Source organism: Medicago truncatula, chromosome 2 (assembly GCF_003473485.1).
Source record: "Medicago truncatula cultivar Jemalong A17 chromosome 2, MtrunA17r5.0-ANR, whole genome shotgun sequence".
Lineage (NCBI taxonomy): Eukaryota > Viridiplantae > Streptophyta > Magnoliopsida > Fabales > Fabaceae > Medicago > Medicago truncatula.
In genome coordinates, this window is record NC_053043.1 from 6,770,481 (window position 1) to 6,788,256 (window position 17,776).

Here is a 17,776-nt window from a genome sequence, read left to right on the forward strand (position 1 = left end):
ACACAAATTAGTAAATATAAAAAACATCATGTATCTCTATAAATTATCGTTTATTTTGTTATTTGTAAGAATTGAAGATGATACATTAATAATGACTAAAGATGTAACAAGGAAAAATAATTAGTATTTTATTATATTATAAAATGCATATATAAAATTGGATAAACTTTTCCTAAAACGACTTGTATCTTATATCATGGGGATGCATTGGGTATAACTTTGCAATTTTTTTTATTAATATTCAAATGTTAAAATTATCTACTATAGATTATTACTATAGTTTGCAAATAATTTAAAATGATCTTTATAATCTTCTAAAATGCTACGTACCAAATTTTGTTTGATAACTTATATCTACAACCATCTTATACTCTCTAATTATATGACGATTTTAATGATGTTCAACTCACCGAACATTTGTTAGCCATTTGTATGAAGAGGCATTACAACGTTCACAAAATCACCTTGTGAAAATTCTTCAATACAATATCTCAATGCCAAAAAAACATACTCATTGAATAATTTTCCATCAATGTTGCACCTATGCATAAAACTTTCAAAAGTCAGTGTTTCATCTATGATTGATAGTCTAAACCCCACATTTCTAATACTCATATCTTCATAAATAGGTTTAGTAAGATGATATTTTAAAAGGAAATGCTAAAAAGCATCATTACATCTCCAATATTCATATGTACGTCTAAGATATTTGATTTTGATCAATCTGATTTAAATTATAAAATCAGAATCTTACCCATAAAAACTTATAATTTCATAACTTGGAGCACAGATCCATATGAAAATTTATCATAGAATTGGGTTATTGCCTTTACCAATTTAATTGGAAATAGATAAATATAATTTTTGAGGCAATGAAATTTGGATCTAAATTGTACATATTTTTAGTATAAATTTCTTTACACGTATTTTCAATATCTTATTATTATGTCACTGATTTTTAGAAATTTTATGTGATTCTATCAAAGAAAAAGAAAAGAAAAATGTTATGTGATCATCAAGATTGATGTTCAATACGTATTTGTATGTGATGTTGTTTTTACATTTTCTTCCCTCTTCTAAATATATCAATCGTTACCGTTATCAGGTACATATACTTTTTGGGTTAGATTTGTCTCGATGTCAGCCACGTGTCAGTATTCGACACCAATACGACACGTATGATTACACTGAATTATTTCACTTTTTTCAAATTATTATCTATGATGATGTGTTGGTGTCCATATCGTGTCTGGTGTCCATGTATGTGTCTGTATTTCATACGTTACAAGTGATGTCTTTTTTATTTTATTTTTGAATAAAGTGATGTATTTTTAGATAGTGTTGAAATACAATGTTAACTTTTTGATATTCAAATAACTTTTTGTTTAGGTAATTCAAATAACTTTTTTTCTTATCATTATATCAGTTTTTTTTTTTTTTAACTATCATTATGTCACTTTATTATTATGTATTAGTAGCTTCTAAAATATCTATATAATAAAATGTTTTTTTGTTTACTCTATTATATTAAAAAATGTTTTTTTTGACAAATCTATTATAATAAAATCTTCTTGGTTGCATGTATAATTTTTTCACATATACAAACAGTACATATATACTCTCAACTTTTTTTTAGAGGATTTACTTTGAAATTATGTTAAAGTTTCACATAAGAAAATTCGGTGTCCTAAATATTGCATGCAACTATATCCATTTCGTAAAAAATAAAAATATAACATTTAAACAAGATGGTAAGATATATATATTTTTTTAATTTAACTAGAATTTTAGGTTAAAATCATACAATGTTGAATTTAGAAATGTTAAATATCTTAAAATAGATCTTTGTCATCTATTATGTCTTATTGAGTTTTAGACAAAATAAAACAAGTGCTCTCGAAACACTTTTTAAAAAAGTCAAATATTTCAATTTCTAAAACATTAATTACATGTATTTTTTTACAACTTATAATCTTTAATGAGTGTTTAACATTTACCATAAGCATCCATTTTTATTTACTGAACTGAACGATCCATTACCTTTGTTGTTTGTTTGCTTGGTGTGGTGTGCTAATCAAAAAATTAATAGAGAGATTAATTAAAGAAGATTAGAAGTTGAAAAACAGTAAAAAGGAGATCCATATTCCATTCCATTCCATTGCATTCATCCCCACATTTTCTTCTCTCTCCAAACCAAAACATTCTTTTCTTTTCTTTTCTTTTCTTTTCACTCATCATCCTTTTGAATCTGCTACTAGTAAGACCAAACAAACTTCAACCTTAACTGTTTTTTCAACTTTGATCCTCTTCCACACACAAATCCTTATTCCTAAATCAATAAATAGAAAACAAATATATACATAAAAGACCCACCTTAAAGGACAAAAAAGAAACAAAGAAAAAACACTAGTCTTGTTTTCTTTGACTACACCACAATTTGTGGGGTGTCTCTTAAATCATTGCTTCTCACTTTTGTCTGCCAAAGTTACAATCTTTTCAACTAGCATTTGCTTATTCCAGCTAATTTACAAGATTTCTCATTAGGGTTTTTCTCAACTAGCATTTGTTTGAATTGTTATGGATGGTGAGAAACTGAAGCAAAATGTGGTTTTTGAACTTTGATGAAGGTGTTGGAAGTGTAAATGAGAGATTTTGAGAGATGGGTTGTGTGTTCGGTAAACAGTCATCAGTGGAAGAGAGGAGAGAGGAAGTGAGAGAAGTGAAAGTAGATGTGGGTGGTGGTGGTAGTGGTAGAGAGGTTGAGAATGTGAAAGAGGGTGGAGAGGAGAAGAGAGTAAGGCCTAGTGGGGAGAGAAGGAGAAGATCTTCGAAGGCGAATCCGAGGTTGAGTAATCCACCTAATAATGTTCATGGTGAACAGGTTGCAGCTGGTTGGCCTTCTTGGCTTTCTAAGGTTGCTGGTGAAGCTATTAATGGATTGGTTCCTAGGAGAGCTGATACTTTTGAGAAGCTTGATAAGGTAAAGGAAATCTCTGACTCAAGTGGATAATTGCTTTTGTTTCCAATTTAAGATTTAAGATTGTGTCTAGATTTTTTTTATTTGGTGTATTGATTTTTGAGAAAGTGAGTTTGTCTTGTTTTGTTAATTGCTCATTTCCTTTAAAGAGTATTCAATGTTACTAACTTACTATTTGTATGTTTGGTTTGACGGTGAATTTGGCAGAATCACAACGGCGCCGTGATTCTGCCAAGTTCACCATCAGTCCAAACATGTAGTACATTGCTATTTGGAGTTTTAAGATTTAAGATAATGTGAGGAATTGGCTCAAAAGGAGGGCTTGTTTATTATTTGTGCTGTTTGGTTTCTGAATGCAAGCAATGGTAACACCTAAAAATAGTAATGTGGATTCTGGACATTTTGTTTTTTGTTTGAAACTTATTGAAAACAATCCGCCTATTCGTGTCTTAAATTTTTACTTTTTTTATGTTTGCTTGAAAAAGTTTGAATCTTTGATGGGTGTCTTTGCTATTTTTGTGTCAGATTGGGCAAGGTACATACAGCAATGTTTACAAAGCTAGGGATACTTTAACAGGGAAGGTTGTAGCCTTAAAGAAGGTCCGTTTCGACAATTTAGAGCCTGAGAGTGTGAAGTTCATGGCCAGAGAGATTCTGATTCTGCGTCGTTTGGATCATCCCAATGTTGTCAAACTAGAAGGCTTAGTGACATCTAGAATGTCATGCAGTTTATATCTTGTGTTTGAATACATGGCACATGATCTGGCTGGACTTGCTACAAACCCTGCAATTAAGTTCACGGAGCCTCAGGTGGTTTACCTTACAAAGTACATGTTCTTGTTGATATACGATGATTCAGGAATAATTTAATCTTTTTTGGGTAGTTTTTTTTATGCCGACCTTCTTTGTAATTTTAGGTAAAATGTTACATGCATCAGCTATTTTCTGGGCTGGAACATTGTCACAACCGTCACGTGCTGCATCGTGATATAAAGGGTTCAAACCTTCTTATTGATAATGATGGAGTTCTCAAGATTGCTGATTTTGGATTAGCTTCCTTCTTTGATCCCGATCACAAGCACCCTATGACCAGTAGAGTCGTGACTTTATGGTATCGACCTCCAGAACTTCTTCTTGGAGCCACTGAATATGGTGTAGGCGTGGACCTCTGGAGTGCTGGCTGCATTCTTGCAGAATTGTTGGCTGGAAAACCCATCATGCCTGGTCGAACAGAGGTAATCTCTATGACTGGAGCAGCTACATAAGATATTTAAGCCAGTGTTGTCAAATTGCTGCTTTAGCACTATTGTCTAGCTGAATTTGAACAAAACACAATCACTATTGTTCTTCCATATGCTATTTCGTATAAACTGTTATAAAGTTGCGGCTATAACGGTGCTATAGCACAGTAGAATTTGAACAAATCACTATGTTCTATGATCTGCGATTGACAACACTGAGTTATATAATTGCACCTTTTTCTAGCATAATATTTATTCGGTTTACTAATCTATACTGCAATATTTGTTGCCAGTGGCCAATTTACTTGTTGTAATTTATTCAAGATCTGTTATTCATACTTTAATGATATAGTATCCATCATGGTTTGTAGGTGGAACAGCTACATAAGATATTTAAGCTATGCGGTTCTCCTTCTGAAGACTATTGGAAAAAGTCAAAGTTGCCGCATGCTACCATTTTTAAGCCCCAACAATCATACAAGCGATGCATAGCGGAGACTTTTAAGAATTTTCCGCCATCATCCCTGCCATTGATCGAGACCCTTCTTGCAATCGATCCAGATGAACGTCTGACTGCCACTGCTGCACTGCATAGTGAAGTAAGATAATAATTGAATGGACTAAATTAGTGTTGCGAGGTCACCTAATATCTTGCGCTTTTCTCCCCTTTGTACCGGAAAATGCTACAATCTATAATTGGATGCGTTTATCATGTCCAAGTCTTAAAGAAAATAGTTAATATACCCTAATTTATAGCTCTATTCTCGATTTAATAACTATGAATAATAACAATTTCATAATATTATGAGGGTTCTTCTTAGATAAGTTGGATTGAATGGCTTTCCTTACTTTCCACATTGATCATGCTTTTGTAAATACTTTTCCACCATGAATAGCTTTTCTTACTTTTCCTGCATGATTTTGGTTTGTCATAACTATACTAAGTATGTACATTCAATACATTCATTTTTCTTACTTTCCAAATGAAGATTATTTATTGTTGAACTACTAAACTTCAATACATCCAATTTTGATTTGGCATTTTCCTCTGAGTACGAAAGGGAACATTTTTTTCTTTTTTAACTCTATAGTTTGTTAGCAGTGTAGTTCCTTGTTTCTCCAAAGAGTGGCAGACATAGCTATAAGCTGGCAATTATATATAGGTTTAAGCTTGAGATATACTGAATCGTAATTGCATTCTGTACAGTGTTTCAGTCATTGGATATAAAGATCCTAGTTTGATGTAATTTGCTTCTCTTTTGCAGTTCTTTACTACTAAACCATATGCCTGTGATCCCTCCAGCCTTCCTAAATATCCTCCCAGCAAGGAGATGGATGCGAAGCTACGGGATGAAGAAGCCAGAAGGTTGCTTAACTTGCTTTTGGCTTAAATTATCATAATAGATATTCACCAAAACACTTGCATGTTAGTTATGATTTGACCATGTTATGCTTTACTTTGTTCTTCTATTGTGTCTTTCTATCCATTTTCAATTTTATTTTTCAAATGTTGCACTTGCTCATTCACTTCTGTTTCTCCCTGTCCTGTATTCAATCGGCGAAATTGCTCCACGTGTATATACTTGAACATGCTTGTTTAATTTAAATTATGTCATGACTGTAGATTGAGAGCAGCTGGTAGATCAAATGCTGATGGTGTCAAGAAATCACGTCCACGTGAGCGAGTAAGGAGGGGACTTCCCGTTCCAGATGCCAATGCTGAACTGCAAGCAAATATTGATGTATGTCTGATAAAACTCCTAATTCAATCTAGCTAGGATTTTTTTACTGCTTACTGATTAATGCTAGCATGGAATAAATTTAGGCAAAATTACACGAGTCTTTTAACTTAATTTTAAGGTTTCAAACCGGTTCTTCATGCTCTTTTCTTAATGTCAAATTAGTCATTTTTTCATGTCTGACTAAACTTCATTTGCATCTATCATTTTGCCAAAAAAATTTTACTTGACAGTTTAAAAAAAGTTAAATTTCATCTGAAATTAATTAAGATAACTTCTAAAGTGGATCATAATGACTGTTGGTCAAGACAGCATTGATGGATAGGTTACAACTGCAGATTGAACTGTGTTGTTGCCATCTTCTGGAATGCTGCTTTAGATTTGAGAAATTTGGTTGAAGTAGTTACTATTACTCCAAAAATATATGAAGCTAATTTAGAACTGTTGTGGATAATTTCGTTATCTCCTGCTTATATGTTATATGAAATCGCGTTGACCTTTAACTCTTACTTACTACAGAGACGGCGATTGATCACACACGCAAATGCTAAGAGCAAGAGTGAGAAATTTCCTCCTCCCCACCAAGACGGAGATCTAGGCTATCCTTTGGGTTCTTCACAACACATGGATCCAGTTTTCGATGCTTCCGATGTTCCATTCAGTTCCACAAACTTGTCACTACCCAAAGCAGATATCCATACTTGGTCTGGTCCATTGGTAGATCCTGGCAGCATTGGTGCACCGAGGAGAAAGAAGAAACACGGCAGGTGACGAACATATACAATCCAAATTCATCAAAGAACTCAGAATGATGAGAATGTATCAGGAGTCAAAGAAATCTTTATTCTTGTGTAGTATATTTAACACCAATCATTTTTTAGGAGTATTCGCGAAGCTGCAAATGTTGATCTTGTATATCCCAGTTTTCTTTTTTCCACTTAAATTAAAGAATTTAATTAGGTTAGATGAACATCTAATAAATAGTTTTTTTATTTTTATTTTTATAATGGTGGTGGTTTATATTTCTCCCTAATATTGATACTTGCTCAGACAATTTTTGTTCCATTTAATCTCTGCTTTCCATAAGCATGTGAACTATAGTACTTGTATACAGTTTTCTTGTAGTTTTTTTCCCCTACTATGTTTTTTTTTTGTTACTCAATTACATATTAATAGTATTAAATAAAAGGCTATGGTATAACCTATTTAAAGTATGCACCTTTCACTCAGGAGAGATGAACAATGTGACATTGGACAAATCAACCTATGACATTTTACTTTCTTTTTCATTCATTATGGTGAGGTTTCATTTGGTCAAATCATTATACTCCATTTGTGTTGGTTTGGGGACCCTGCTGAACTACCATTCCACATCAAGTTTGATCAAGGACAATTTTCTTTGAAACTTTCCTATACTATAAACTCTTCATGTCACATCAACTCTCACCTTTTCCATCCACTAATTAAATTTCTAAACTAAGTTTTGGTGCCAGTTACATTTACATTTAATCATAATAAAGTTACAACACGACCTTTTCCTAAACTAAGAAGGAAAGATGTTGTTGCCAATGGTGACGGTTAGATTCCAAAAAAAAGGTGTTTCTTTTTCTTTAGTTTATATTTTTTTTATTGAAGAACAATTTAGTTTATATTGAGAGTGTTGAAAGAAAGTTGTCAAATTTGAGAGTCTAGGTAAACTCCTGGGATTTACGTTCATAAACCGGTAATATTAAGTATTTTATGTCTATATATAAATAAAAGAGGTTAAATATATTTTATGTTGCAGATCCTATTTAATGGAATAAAACTTGATTGTTGTTCTTGTAAGTATATTTTTTATCCCTACAAATATTCTAACTTTTTATTTTAGTTCTAATTTTTTTTTTTGAAGAAGCTAAAATGAAATTTATTTAAAACACTAAGATCCCAGCAAGCATAAGGAATGCTAGGCTAGGAGACTTAAAAAACAACATACAAAGGAAAAGTGTGTCGTATATATGCGGAACACCCATGTACAAATACAAACTTCTACAAACAAACCAAAAACACCCTCCACTGAGGGCCCTCGAAACCAATAAAAACTAAACACCAAACCAAGAAGTCATCACCAAAAACCAAAGTCTAAACGCCTTAAACAAGCCACACCGTCTAACATCCATGTATTTGAAAACATTATCAACAACAAACTCATATAAGAAAACCTTCAAAAAACATAATCACCACTAGCCACCACAAGCACCACCACCAACCCCAAACCTACCATTAACCAACACGAAAACCACCATTAATCCTCACCAAAAACCAACACCAACCACCACGAGCATCACCACCAAAAAACAACACCAGCCACCACGAGCATCACCACCAAAAACCACCACGAGCACCACCACAAAAGACCAAGTATCAGCACCACCATGAAAACCACCACAATCCAACATAACAAAAAAACAACGTACGAGCTTCTCAACATCATCACCACAAACAAAACTCACCGCCACATAAAAATAAAATAAAAATTAATCTTAACACTTATAAGTAACAAGACACTACCTTCTCCATAACACAACATCATAGGTCCTAAAAGAGTGCAAGCAAGCAAAAGTGCCAAAACAAAAGGTAACCTACACATAACATGATCCTCTGGCACACATGTTTTCCCTTAGACCTCTAATTTCGTAAGTCCATGCCTACAACCACATTCAAGTAATATATGGCTTAAACTCAACACTAACCACACCTAAAATTATGCATAAGCAGTATGTCAAAAACCATAGCAGCACAAAATTGAACAACCATTAAATAAGCTTTACACATTGAATACACCAACAGAACACAAACACGACAAATTAAGACCATCCTGCACTCCCTAAACCAATGAAAGGCAAACCTGCCACAAAAACGCAGCAACACCACAAAAACTACGTTGAGAACCACCACAAAAAGCTAGCAGCATCACCGCCACAAAACCCCTCCGAAAACCATCACAAACCATCACAAAAAACGCAGCAAACTAACACCACCATGAACACGGGCGATGGAGAAAACAATTGCTGAGAGAAACCGGTGGCCGAGTGATGCGGACGGCCTAAGCCAATCATCGCACCACCAACGATTGAATCTACATCGCGGCGGATATAGGTTAGATTGGAAGGAAGGAGGGTGACGGTGGAGATCTAGAGAGAGGTCAGAGATGTTTCTACAGAGAGAAATTTAGGGTTTGCATTTTTATTTTAGTTCTATTTTTTTTTTACTTTTAATTTCCCCCAAGAGTTTTCTATCATCATTTTTTGTCTCTGCTTTTAATTCAACTCATCTATCAATCAAAATTTTGATTTTTTTTTCATAGTCATATTTAGTACATTATAGAATTCTCTTTTCCAAATGTTTTCTTAACAATGGATGAACTAAATATGAACTGCTTGAAAATTCATATTTAATTCATGTTTCGTTAAAAAATTCTATTTTTTTTAGGACATTCGTATAATATTCTAAATATTCATATAGAAAAAATATTCAAAAATTTGAAAGGTACACATGACCTGACTTAAAAATAGTAACAAAAAGTGTGGACAAGAGAACTAAGAATCAGAACAAAAATCAAGAGAACTAAAACGAAAAGTAAGAATTTTTATAGGGTAAGAAAAATATTTAAGCCTAAATAGATAATAGGCTTAATACATGCTTTGGTCCCTTAACTTATTTTTGGATTTCATTTTGGTCCCCTAACTATAAAGTGTCTCAATTTGGTTCCATAAATCTTCTTCCGTTTACTATTTTGGTCCCCTCCGTTAGTTTTTTAATGTCAAATATTTATGATATAATTTCAACCATTAGATTGCAGGTCCATTAAATACAATGTGAACCATCACCACATAATTTTTTCCCCTTCTTCATCTTCTTCTTTCCACCCCTTCTCATATTCATACAAAATTCAAGGAACATTTTTATTTTATTTTATAAAAAGAACATTTTATTAAAGAATTAACCAACATTACAAATGGACATAATGTGATCTGGAACGGATTCCATCCACACAACATACGAAAGTATATTTGGCTAGCTCATGAGCCAATTTATTCTCATCCCTCTTAGTAAATTGAAATTTACACTTTATAAAAAAGACTTTTCATATTTCTAATGCCCAGCACTATCTTTCCCATGTAAGATCTAGAAACATAAACACTTCCGTTCACCCTTTTTACGAGTTTATCGCAGTCACTCTCGAACTACTGCCCCTAATCCCCAGGTATCAATTTCAGACAAATTAGCATCACTATTAGCTTTTACATAATCAGCTTCTGGTTTGTTCCATCTAATTTGTGTGTTTCGGTGTTGGGTGTGGTGTTGTGTTTGATTTAGAATCATGCAACAAGGAGAGATAATTTTTTTATGATGTTGTTGTTTCAAAGCACCATGTTGTTGTTGTGCTGTTTATGTGCTGAATTTGGAGAAATTCATTTTTTTTTAATTCATGATGATGATGATGAAAAGAATAAAAAAGGGTTGAATTTGATTTTTTGATGTGTTGTTGCTGCTATTGATGATGATTTCTGGATTTTTGTAGAAAAAAAAAAAATCAGGGTTTTAATTCTATTTGAAGGTTTATGTATTTTAATTTAATGAAGTTTGTTGTTGTTTTAGTTTGAGTTTTCGGTTAATTAAGTTTTTGGTCCCTATAAATATCTGCAGTTTTGTTTTTAGTCCCTATAAAAATAAATCACACTTTTTAGTCCCTACAAAATTTTCCGTTAGTGTTTTTAGTCCCTGTTAAATTAAAATTTGTTTAATTATGCTTAAAATTTTAAATTTTTTAATGATTTTTTACATACTTGTTCATAACATCGTAAGACACTCTTTTGTAAAAAAATTTAGTTTTTTAACATGTAATGAATTAAGTATGAATTTTTCTAAAAGCCAAATTTTCAATATTATATTAATGAAAATTTGGACCTAATAATAAAATTTTAAGTTATTTTTTTGCGGAGGAACTTTGTATAATATTCTAAGTAAGTATATGAAAAATATGTTACAAATTTAAAAGTTTAAGCACAATTAAGCAAGTATTAATTTTACAAGGACTAAAAGTATTCGTTGGTCCCTGTTAAATTGAAAATTGTTTAATTATACTTAAACTTTTATATTTTTAAATGATTTTTAACAGACATGTTAAGAACATTATAATAATCTCTTTTATAAAAAATTAGAATTTTTTAACATGTAATGAATTAAATATAATTTTTTTAAAAATAAAATTTTTAAAAATAAAATTTTGAGCTAATCTATTGTGGCGGAACCTTTTATAATGTTTTAAACAAGTATGTAAAATATCATTAAAAAATTTAAAATTTTAAGCATAATTAAACAAATTTTAATTTAACAGGGACTAAAAACACTAACGGAAAATTTTGTAGGGACTAAAAACAAAACTACAGATATTTATAGGGACCAAAAACTTAATTAACCCTTGAATTTTTTATATGAAGTTTTGTGCTTCTGATTTTTTTGCTTTCCTGGGTAGGATTGATGAAGATGATGAGAGAAGAAGATGAAGAAAATGAGAAAAGTGTTAGGTGTTAGTGGTTCACAGGAAAGTGCAATAGACCCTACATAATTCAACGGTCCTTTTTTAAAGAATAAATCAAATGGTTAAAATTAGAAAATTTAATACGGTTTATGGTGAACCACCTTTAAATATGGTTCACCTCAGACTTTTGATATAATCTGCACGATAATATTGTTTAATTTAGCCTTTTTTTTTTTAAAGAGGAGAAACAATTTTTTGATGACAAGATTAATCCACATACCCATACCCAAGAGGGTGGATATATGGATTAAGGCATGATGGTTTAAGAGCTCTACATCATTTTTAACCTTCAAGAGACGCTCGATGTGATTGTTCCGTCATAGTTCTCAACACTAAACATTAGCTTTCCAAATTCACATCTAAATATTCACACCTAAGAGAGTGGATCACTAGAAGGTTTTCCTCGTTGTTGTAACACTTAAGATAATGATTAGTGTTAGTTTGACAAATTAAACCATGAGAAAAATAGATTTTGATGCCTCAAAATTCAACTCATTTTTTTTTTGTCAAATTGATATTGATCGGTTCAGTATTTCAATCGAGGATCCGAGTAAATCACTTATTGAAGTGGTCCATCATATATAGCTTGTCTTTTTACTTTTTCAAAAAAAAAAAAAAGAGTTGAATATTGGAACTCACGAGAGACTTCGACTCAAACATGATAAATATACTTACAAATTATCTACCAATAAAATTTTACACTTAAGAAAAAGCTTAGCTGATATTAGTGATCAACTTCTTATCAATTGAATCAAGATGTGTTGGCAATCTTTTATTTTTCAACCAACTTTCCTTTTTTACTTCTTTTATATATTTTCAAATATCCAGCTTTTTGTTTACCTTTATCATTTCTGCGGGCTTTCAAATTAAATGGTTTATCGATGAAATTGACCAATGACCAAGCAAGGTGTATAAAACGGTTAAGCAATAATTAAAATTCCCAAGTACATCAATGCATCTGTTAGAAGAAAAGGAACACCAATATTGACATTTCTTATAAAAAAAGATGTGAAATAAAAATATAAACCGATATTGACATTTATTAGTTTGGTATTAAAATTAAGGATTTTGTTAACCGGTGTCTCCGGGGCACTGGTTAAGGAATCCAAAAAAAGAAAATTTTAAATTAAAAATAATACTTTTTAAATTTTTAATGAGTTGATTTTACAAATTTCAACGCGATGTTATTATATTTGTTTCCTTAACTAATGCTCCAGAAACACCGATTAACATTTCCTTAAAATTAATCACCCGAAACCTTTTTCAATAAACTTGTCCAATTTATCTTTAGTTAGTTCATACACACAATGTGGTGTTTTTTTAAAAAAAAAAAAAAAAAAATTATGCACCAATGCGGTTTTATTGTACCTTAGCAATAAATCAGCATCAAACTTCAACATTTAAAAAATAATTTATATATGTAGAAGTCAAAATGAGTCTTTTAGCATATACATTAGAATATTAAAGAATAAAATAAAAAAGAGATATAATAAAATAAAGAGAAAACATCGAATGACATATAGGATATCAAACTTTAATATTTATACCGCTTTTTTTTCACTAAATTATAAAATTTACCGACCCCTCTGATTCAAGAACCAACTAATCTGAAGGAGTAAATCTCATTATTCATTTGCGAGAAGTTCATATAAAGCTAGAGCTAGAGCAAAGCTTTGCATGGATTACCCAACTAAATTTGGCATAAGAAAAATCGAACATGAGATCTTGAGATAGAAAAGACAGTTATTTCCATAGCATGGGTTAAGAATCGAACTCTTAACTACATGCTTAAGGGGCTCAAGTCTTTTACCACTTTGATCTATCTATTTTTGATATGTCTACTTTTGAAGGAAAAAAGATAGACATATTAAAAATGGATTGGTCCATGTGGTAAATGGTTGTTGTTATTATCAAAATATAACATCATTTTGAGTCTTTATAAAAGAAATGCTTATACGAGCATCTACAATGGAGACATCCATTTTTGGATTTTTAAATGGGTCTCACGTGTACAGATCACTCATTTATAATTTTTTAATAGTAGTATCTAATAAGCACTCAGTCACTCCAACCTAGATCTCACACAAAGTTCTTAAATAGAATCAATTAATCAACTATCAATAACTTTATATCATTACATTTTAATTTTTTTAATATTATAAAAGTGCAGGTTCCGTTTAAAAGTGGGGGTCTTAAGTAAAACCCTGAGTCTTATAAGACATTGAAAAATATTCTCCCCATTGAAGGTACCTAATAGATACCATGTCTTGAATAGTTAAGACCCTCCCAATGGAGATGGTGAACATGTCTAAATTATTTGAAGTTTAATGTAGATGATAAGAAATATAATGTCACGTGATTCAATGGCTAAATTTGATTAATTTCGTAATCTCTTGTAAAAAAATAATGACTAATTTTGTAATCTTAAATGTTACTACTATAAGTGATGTAAAACAAAATTAAGACAGAATGAAGTGGTGTAAATATAAAGTTTTGCAACAGGTGTAATTGTATCATATCATGAAGGATAATGAAATTGAAAACATTTTATTCATGATGTAGGATTCTTTTGTTTTGTGACACACATAAATTTTCACTCTATTTACAATTTAATCTCTAAAATATAAAATAAATCAATTTAATTCTTGCTATTAAAAACTAAACTTTGTTTTGCCAAAAACAAAAACTAAATTTGGCACAGTGTAATTCGAAAGATTTGGGTGGCTCGTAATGAAATGATTTTTCTTCAAAGACTCTGGTGCTTGAAGAGATTGTAGATGCAATTAAAGTAACCTCTTAGAGATAGTTTATCCCTGAGAAAAAAAAGGAGATACTTTGAATGTTTTCAAACCCTATCATGTGTCTCAATTCTTGAAATATGGTGTTTGTTTTTGCTGGTCAAATACCTTGTACTTTTTCTGGATTGTGAAATTAGTATTCTTTGTAATTCTCTTTTTATTTTAATAAACTTTTAAAAATATTATAACAAATAAAGATTGAATTTAAAAAATTCTTATAAATTCTCCATAACGCCCCAATACAATTGTTGAGTTCCCCTAAATGAGAGGGATTTTTTTTTATTATGAGTAAAAAATTAACTTCCAAAGCCCTCTCCTCTCAATGTCTTCTATTTCTTCCATTTGTTCCTTTTTTTTCTTTCCAAAACTCTTCCCTCCAAACTCCCAAACAAAGCCTTAGGCAATTTTGAGTTTTTCATATTGGAGGGTTTTACGCGAGGTGGGGAGGACTACCCTCCTTTTTCTTTTCCTTCATTCATTATTTTATTTTATGACCTTATCCTTAGCCTTAGCCTTATTACCATTCTCGACGGAAGCAATAGATAAATTGGGGGTCTGACTCAATTTTTTGAGTTAAGGGTTGCAAGATTTGTAAGAGCAAAAAGATTCATGTTCAAGTCTAGGTGAAGGAAAAAAAAAATACTAACATATGCTATGACATGCTACATGCCAAAGTTAGGCTTTCAATTTTTTAAAAGTCAGTCTTAACATTTATAAAGTTTAGTTCGACTAAGCTTATTCACATCACTAGACACAACATTCTATTTTCAATTCATAGAAGAGATCAAATATTAAAAATGAACCCCGTTTCAAATACAATTCTTTGAATTTTTTTTTCTTCATTTTTTGATGCTAGTCATATTGTTAACATATTTCATACCTGTCTCATGCTCTTAAGTCTTGGACTAATATGTGCCCAATCACCAAAACCCTAATTTGCTAATCGACTCATTCCCTCTTTTAAAAGCTTTACTACAAAAACAAAATGACATCAATAACATAAAAAGGGTATGTTCAAATCAATAACATCAAGCTCATGGGGTATTCAGATTCTCATCCAACTACTTTTTTCTTCGAATGATATCCCTTTAAAAAATACTTGACCGATATTCAATTCAATAACAGTTTCATTAGCATTATCCAAGTCATTAAAAAACCAATTTCACTACGTACATTCCACAAAAATGTCTTTTGATGCTAATAATATTCAACAACTACACGAATAATAAAATAAATTGAATCAAATATGACAATTTTCATTAATTAAAAAGAAATTTTTAAAAAAGTCCATCACACAATTAAGTGATAATTAAATATGAGTCACGGTAGTGTTGTTGTATACAAGTGTGAGTTATATGTCTCACATCGGATAAAACAGTAAATGTTGAACACCTTATAAGTAAGAGGACCCATAAACCTATTGCTTTAAGGTTTTTGGGTAAGAGTGTGATGTCTCTCTTGCTTATGGGATTGTTCTAGCCTCGATGTGGACGGTCCCCCGAACTTCCCTCACTGATCCAACAGGTAGAAATATGATTTTTACCTACAAATACACAGCCTTTTATCTAAGAAGAATTCACAATTGATATCAGTAGGTAAACAATATTTTTTGTGACAAATTTTATCAGGAGGTAAACGTTTCTTTTACTTTCTTTTTTTTCAAATATGAGGGGCTTTAATTATGAGACCCTGTGCTAAGGGGTGTATGGTAGAAAAAATATATTTTCAAATTCCCTCTCATCATCTATCTAATGCTTAGAAAATCCCAAAAGCACGTTTATCATACTACGTATATGTCATGGCATGCAACTTGATCCACCGAACCTAGAAATGGTCTCGTTAAGTTTGGCAATCACAAAATTACAAAAATAAATAAATGTTCAATTTTTCCGGCTATGAACATTTCTTCTACACAAATCATAAAATTCGGATCAAGATAAAAAGGAAATATGTAAACCGCTCAGTCACCAATCCTTTCGAAGAAGCAACACACCATACCTTTTTCTGATATTCAATGCAATTAATATGCACGCATGCGGTCCAACCCTGATCATTAGATCAATATCAATATCAGATGATTCAAATTTTAATGTAGTGTTTAATTTATTAAAATGCTATGTGATTCAAATATAAGTAAACATCATTCTTTAAATTTATTGAATAATTGACGTATTTGGTTAATAATATAGATTAAATACATTGATTAATTTTTTAAATTTATTGAATAATTGACGTATTTGGTTAATAATACTTCCTCCGTTCCAAATTGTATGTCGCTTTAGTAGAAAAAATTTGTCCCAAATTATATGTCGCTTTACAATACCCATGCAACATTAATGTTACTTTTCCAATTATAACCTTAATTAATTATTACTCTATCTTCTTTCAATTCTTTCATTTATATTTCCCATATTATTTATTAAGGACAATTTTGTAAAACAACTCATAATATCTATTTTCCACACAATATTAATTGCATTTCTTAATATGTGTGAAATGCCCAAAACGTCATACAATTTGGGACGGAGGGAGTATAGATTAAATACATTGATTATCCAATGAACCTGAAAAATTATCTAGTTTGTATATATATATATTTGAAATTGGAGGGAGTAGAACAAAAAATACAGTATTTGAGATTATTATTTTTTTATAAAAAAAACTCGGTATCCAATCCAAGAATCGACTAATTTGAGGGGACCAATCTCACCGTCCACTTGCGGGAGTCCCGTTTAAAGCGAGAGACTTAGCCCACCGAAATTAATGCTAGATGGAATCAAACCTGAGACCTCTGGAGGAGCAAACTCCAAGATCTCAAGCCAACCATTAGGCCAATCCCAAATGGGTTAGAAAATACAGTATTTGAGATATAGGTCATTCAATCTTGATTCAATAACCAAGGATGTACTAACTTCATTAATGTGAAACGAATTTGTCTTTATAATCACCCATATTTTATGGTTTGTTAGGCCGACAAACGTCCTTGATTCTCTTGAGTTGTTATGAAATATGGCATTGAGATAAAGTTGAGAGAAAGCTCAAGAGTTTTGTTGATGGTAAATATTTCTAACTAATCTATATCTCCAAATCCAATATGAGTAGTTTTTTTAGGCTTTTGACCATCATTCTTGATAGGTTGATCCTTAGAACGATCCACTGTAATGTGGATATGATTGATTTGTTATTTTTAATTTTTTACCGCTACCACAGTAAAAAAAATTATACGGATTATCCCAACAATAGTTTCCAGTAACTGTAGATACACTATACTGTCAACACTTTAATAAAAGATTCCATCGCTTTTTGTTGAATAAAAAAAGAAAAGAGGGTGTGTTTAGTTGGTTGGGAAGATACTAAAAGTATTACTAGGTCCACGTTCGCATACAGTTTAATTCATCAACTTGAGCCAAGTATCATATATGTGACTATAGTATTTA

General features: G+C 31.3%; 1 protein-coding gene across 1 annotated transcript; it reads left to right on the forward strand.

Annotated features, from left to right (window-relative positions):
* Positions 1 to 2,159: 2,159 nt before the first annotated feature.
* On the forward strand, positions 2,160 to 7,020 carry LOC11446121 (probable serine/threonine-protein kinase At1g54610). Its single transcript, XM_003593953.4, has 7 exons — positions 2,160 to 2,980; positions 3,503 to 3,787; positions 3,895 to 4,212; positions 4,590 to 4,817; positions 5,484 to 5,584; positions 5,843 to 5,960; positions 6,477 to 7,020. Exons 1-7 carry the CDS (start codon positions 2,660 to 2,662, stop codon positions 6,726 to 6,728), a joined length of 1,623 nt encoding a protein of 540 aa, XP_003594001.1. The 5' UTR covers positions 2,160 to 2,659; the 3' UTR covers positions 6,729 to 7,020.
* The last annotated feature ends 10,756 nt before the right edge of the window (positions 7,021 to 17,776 follow it).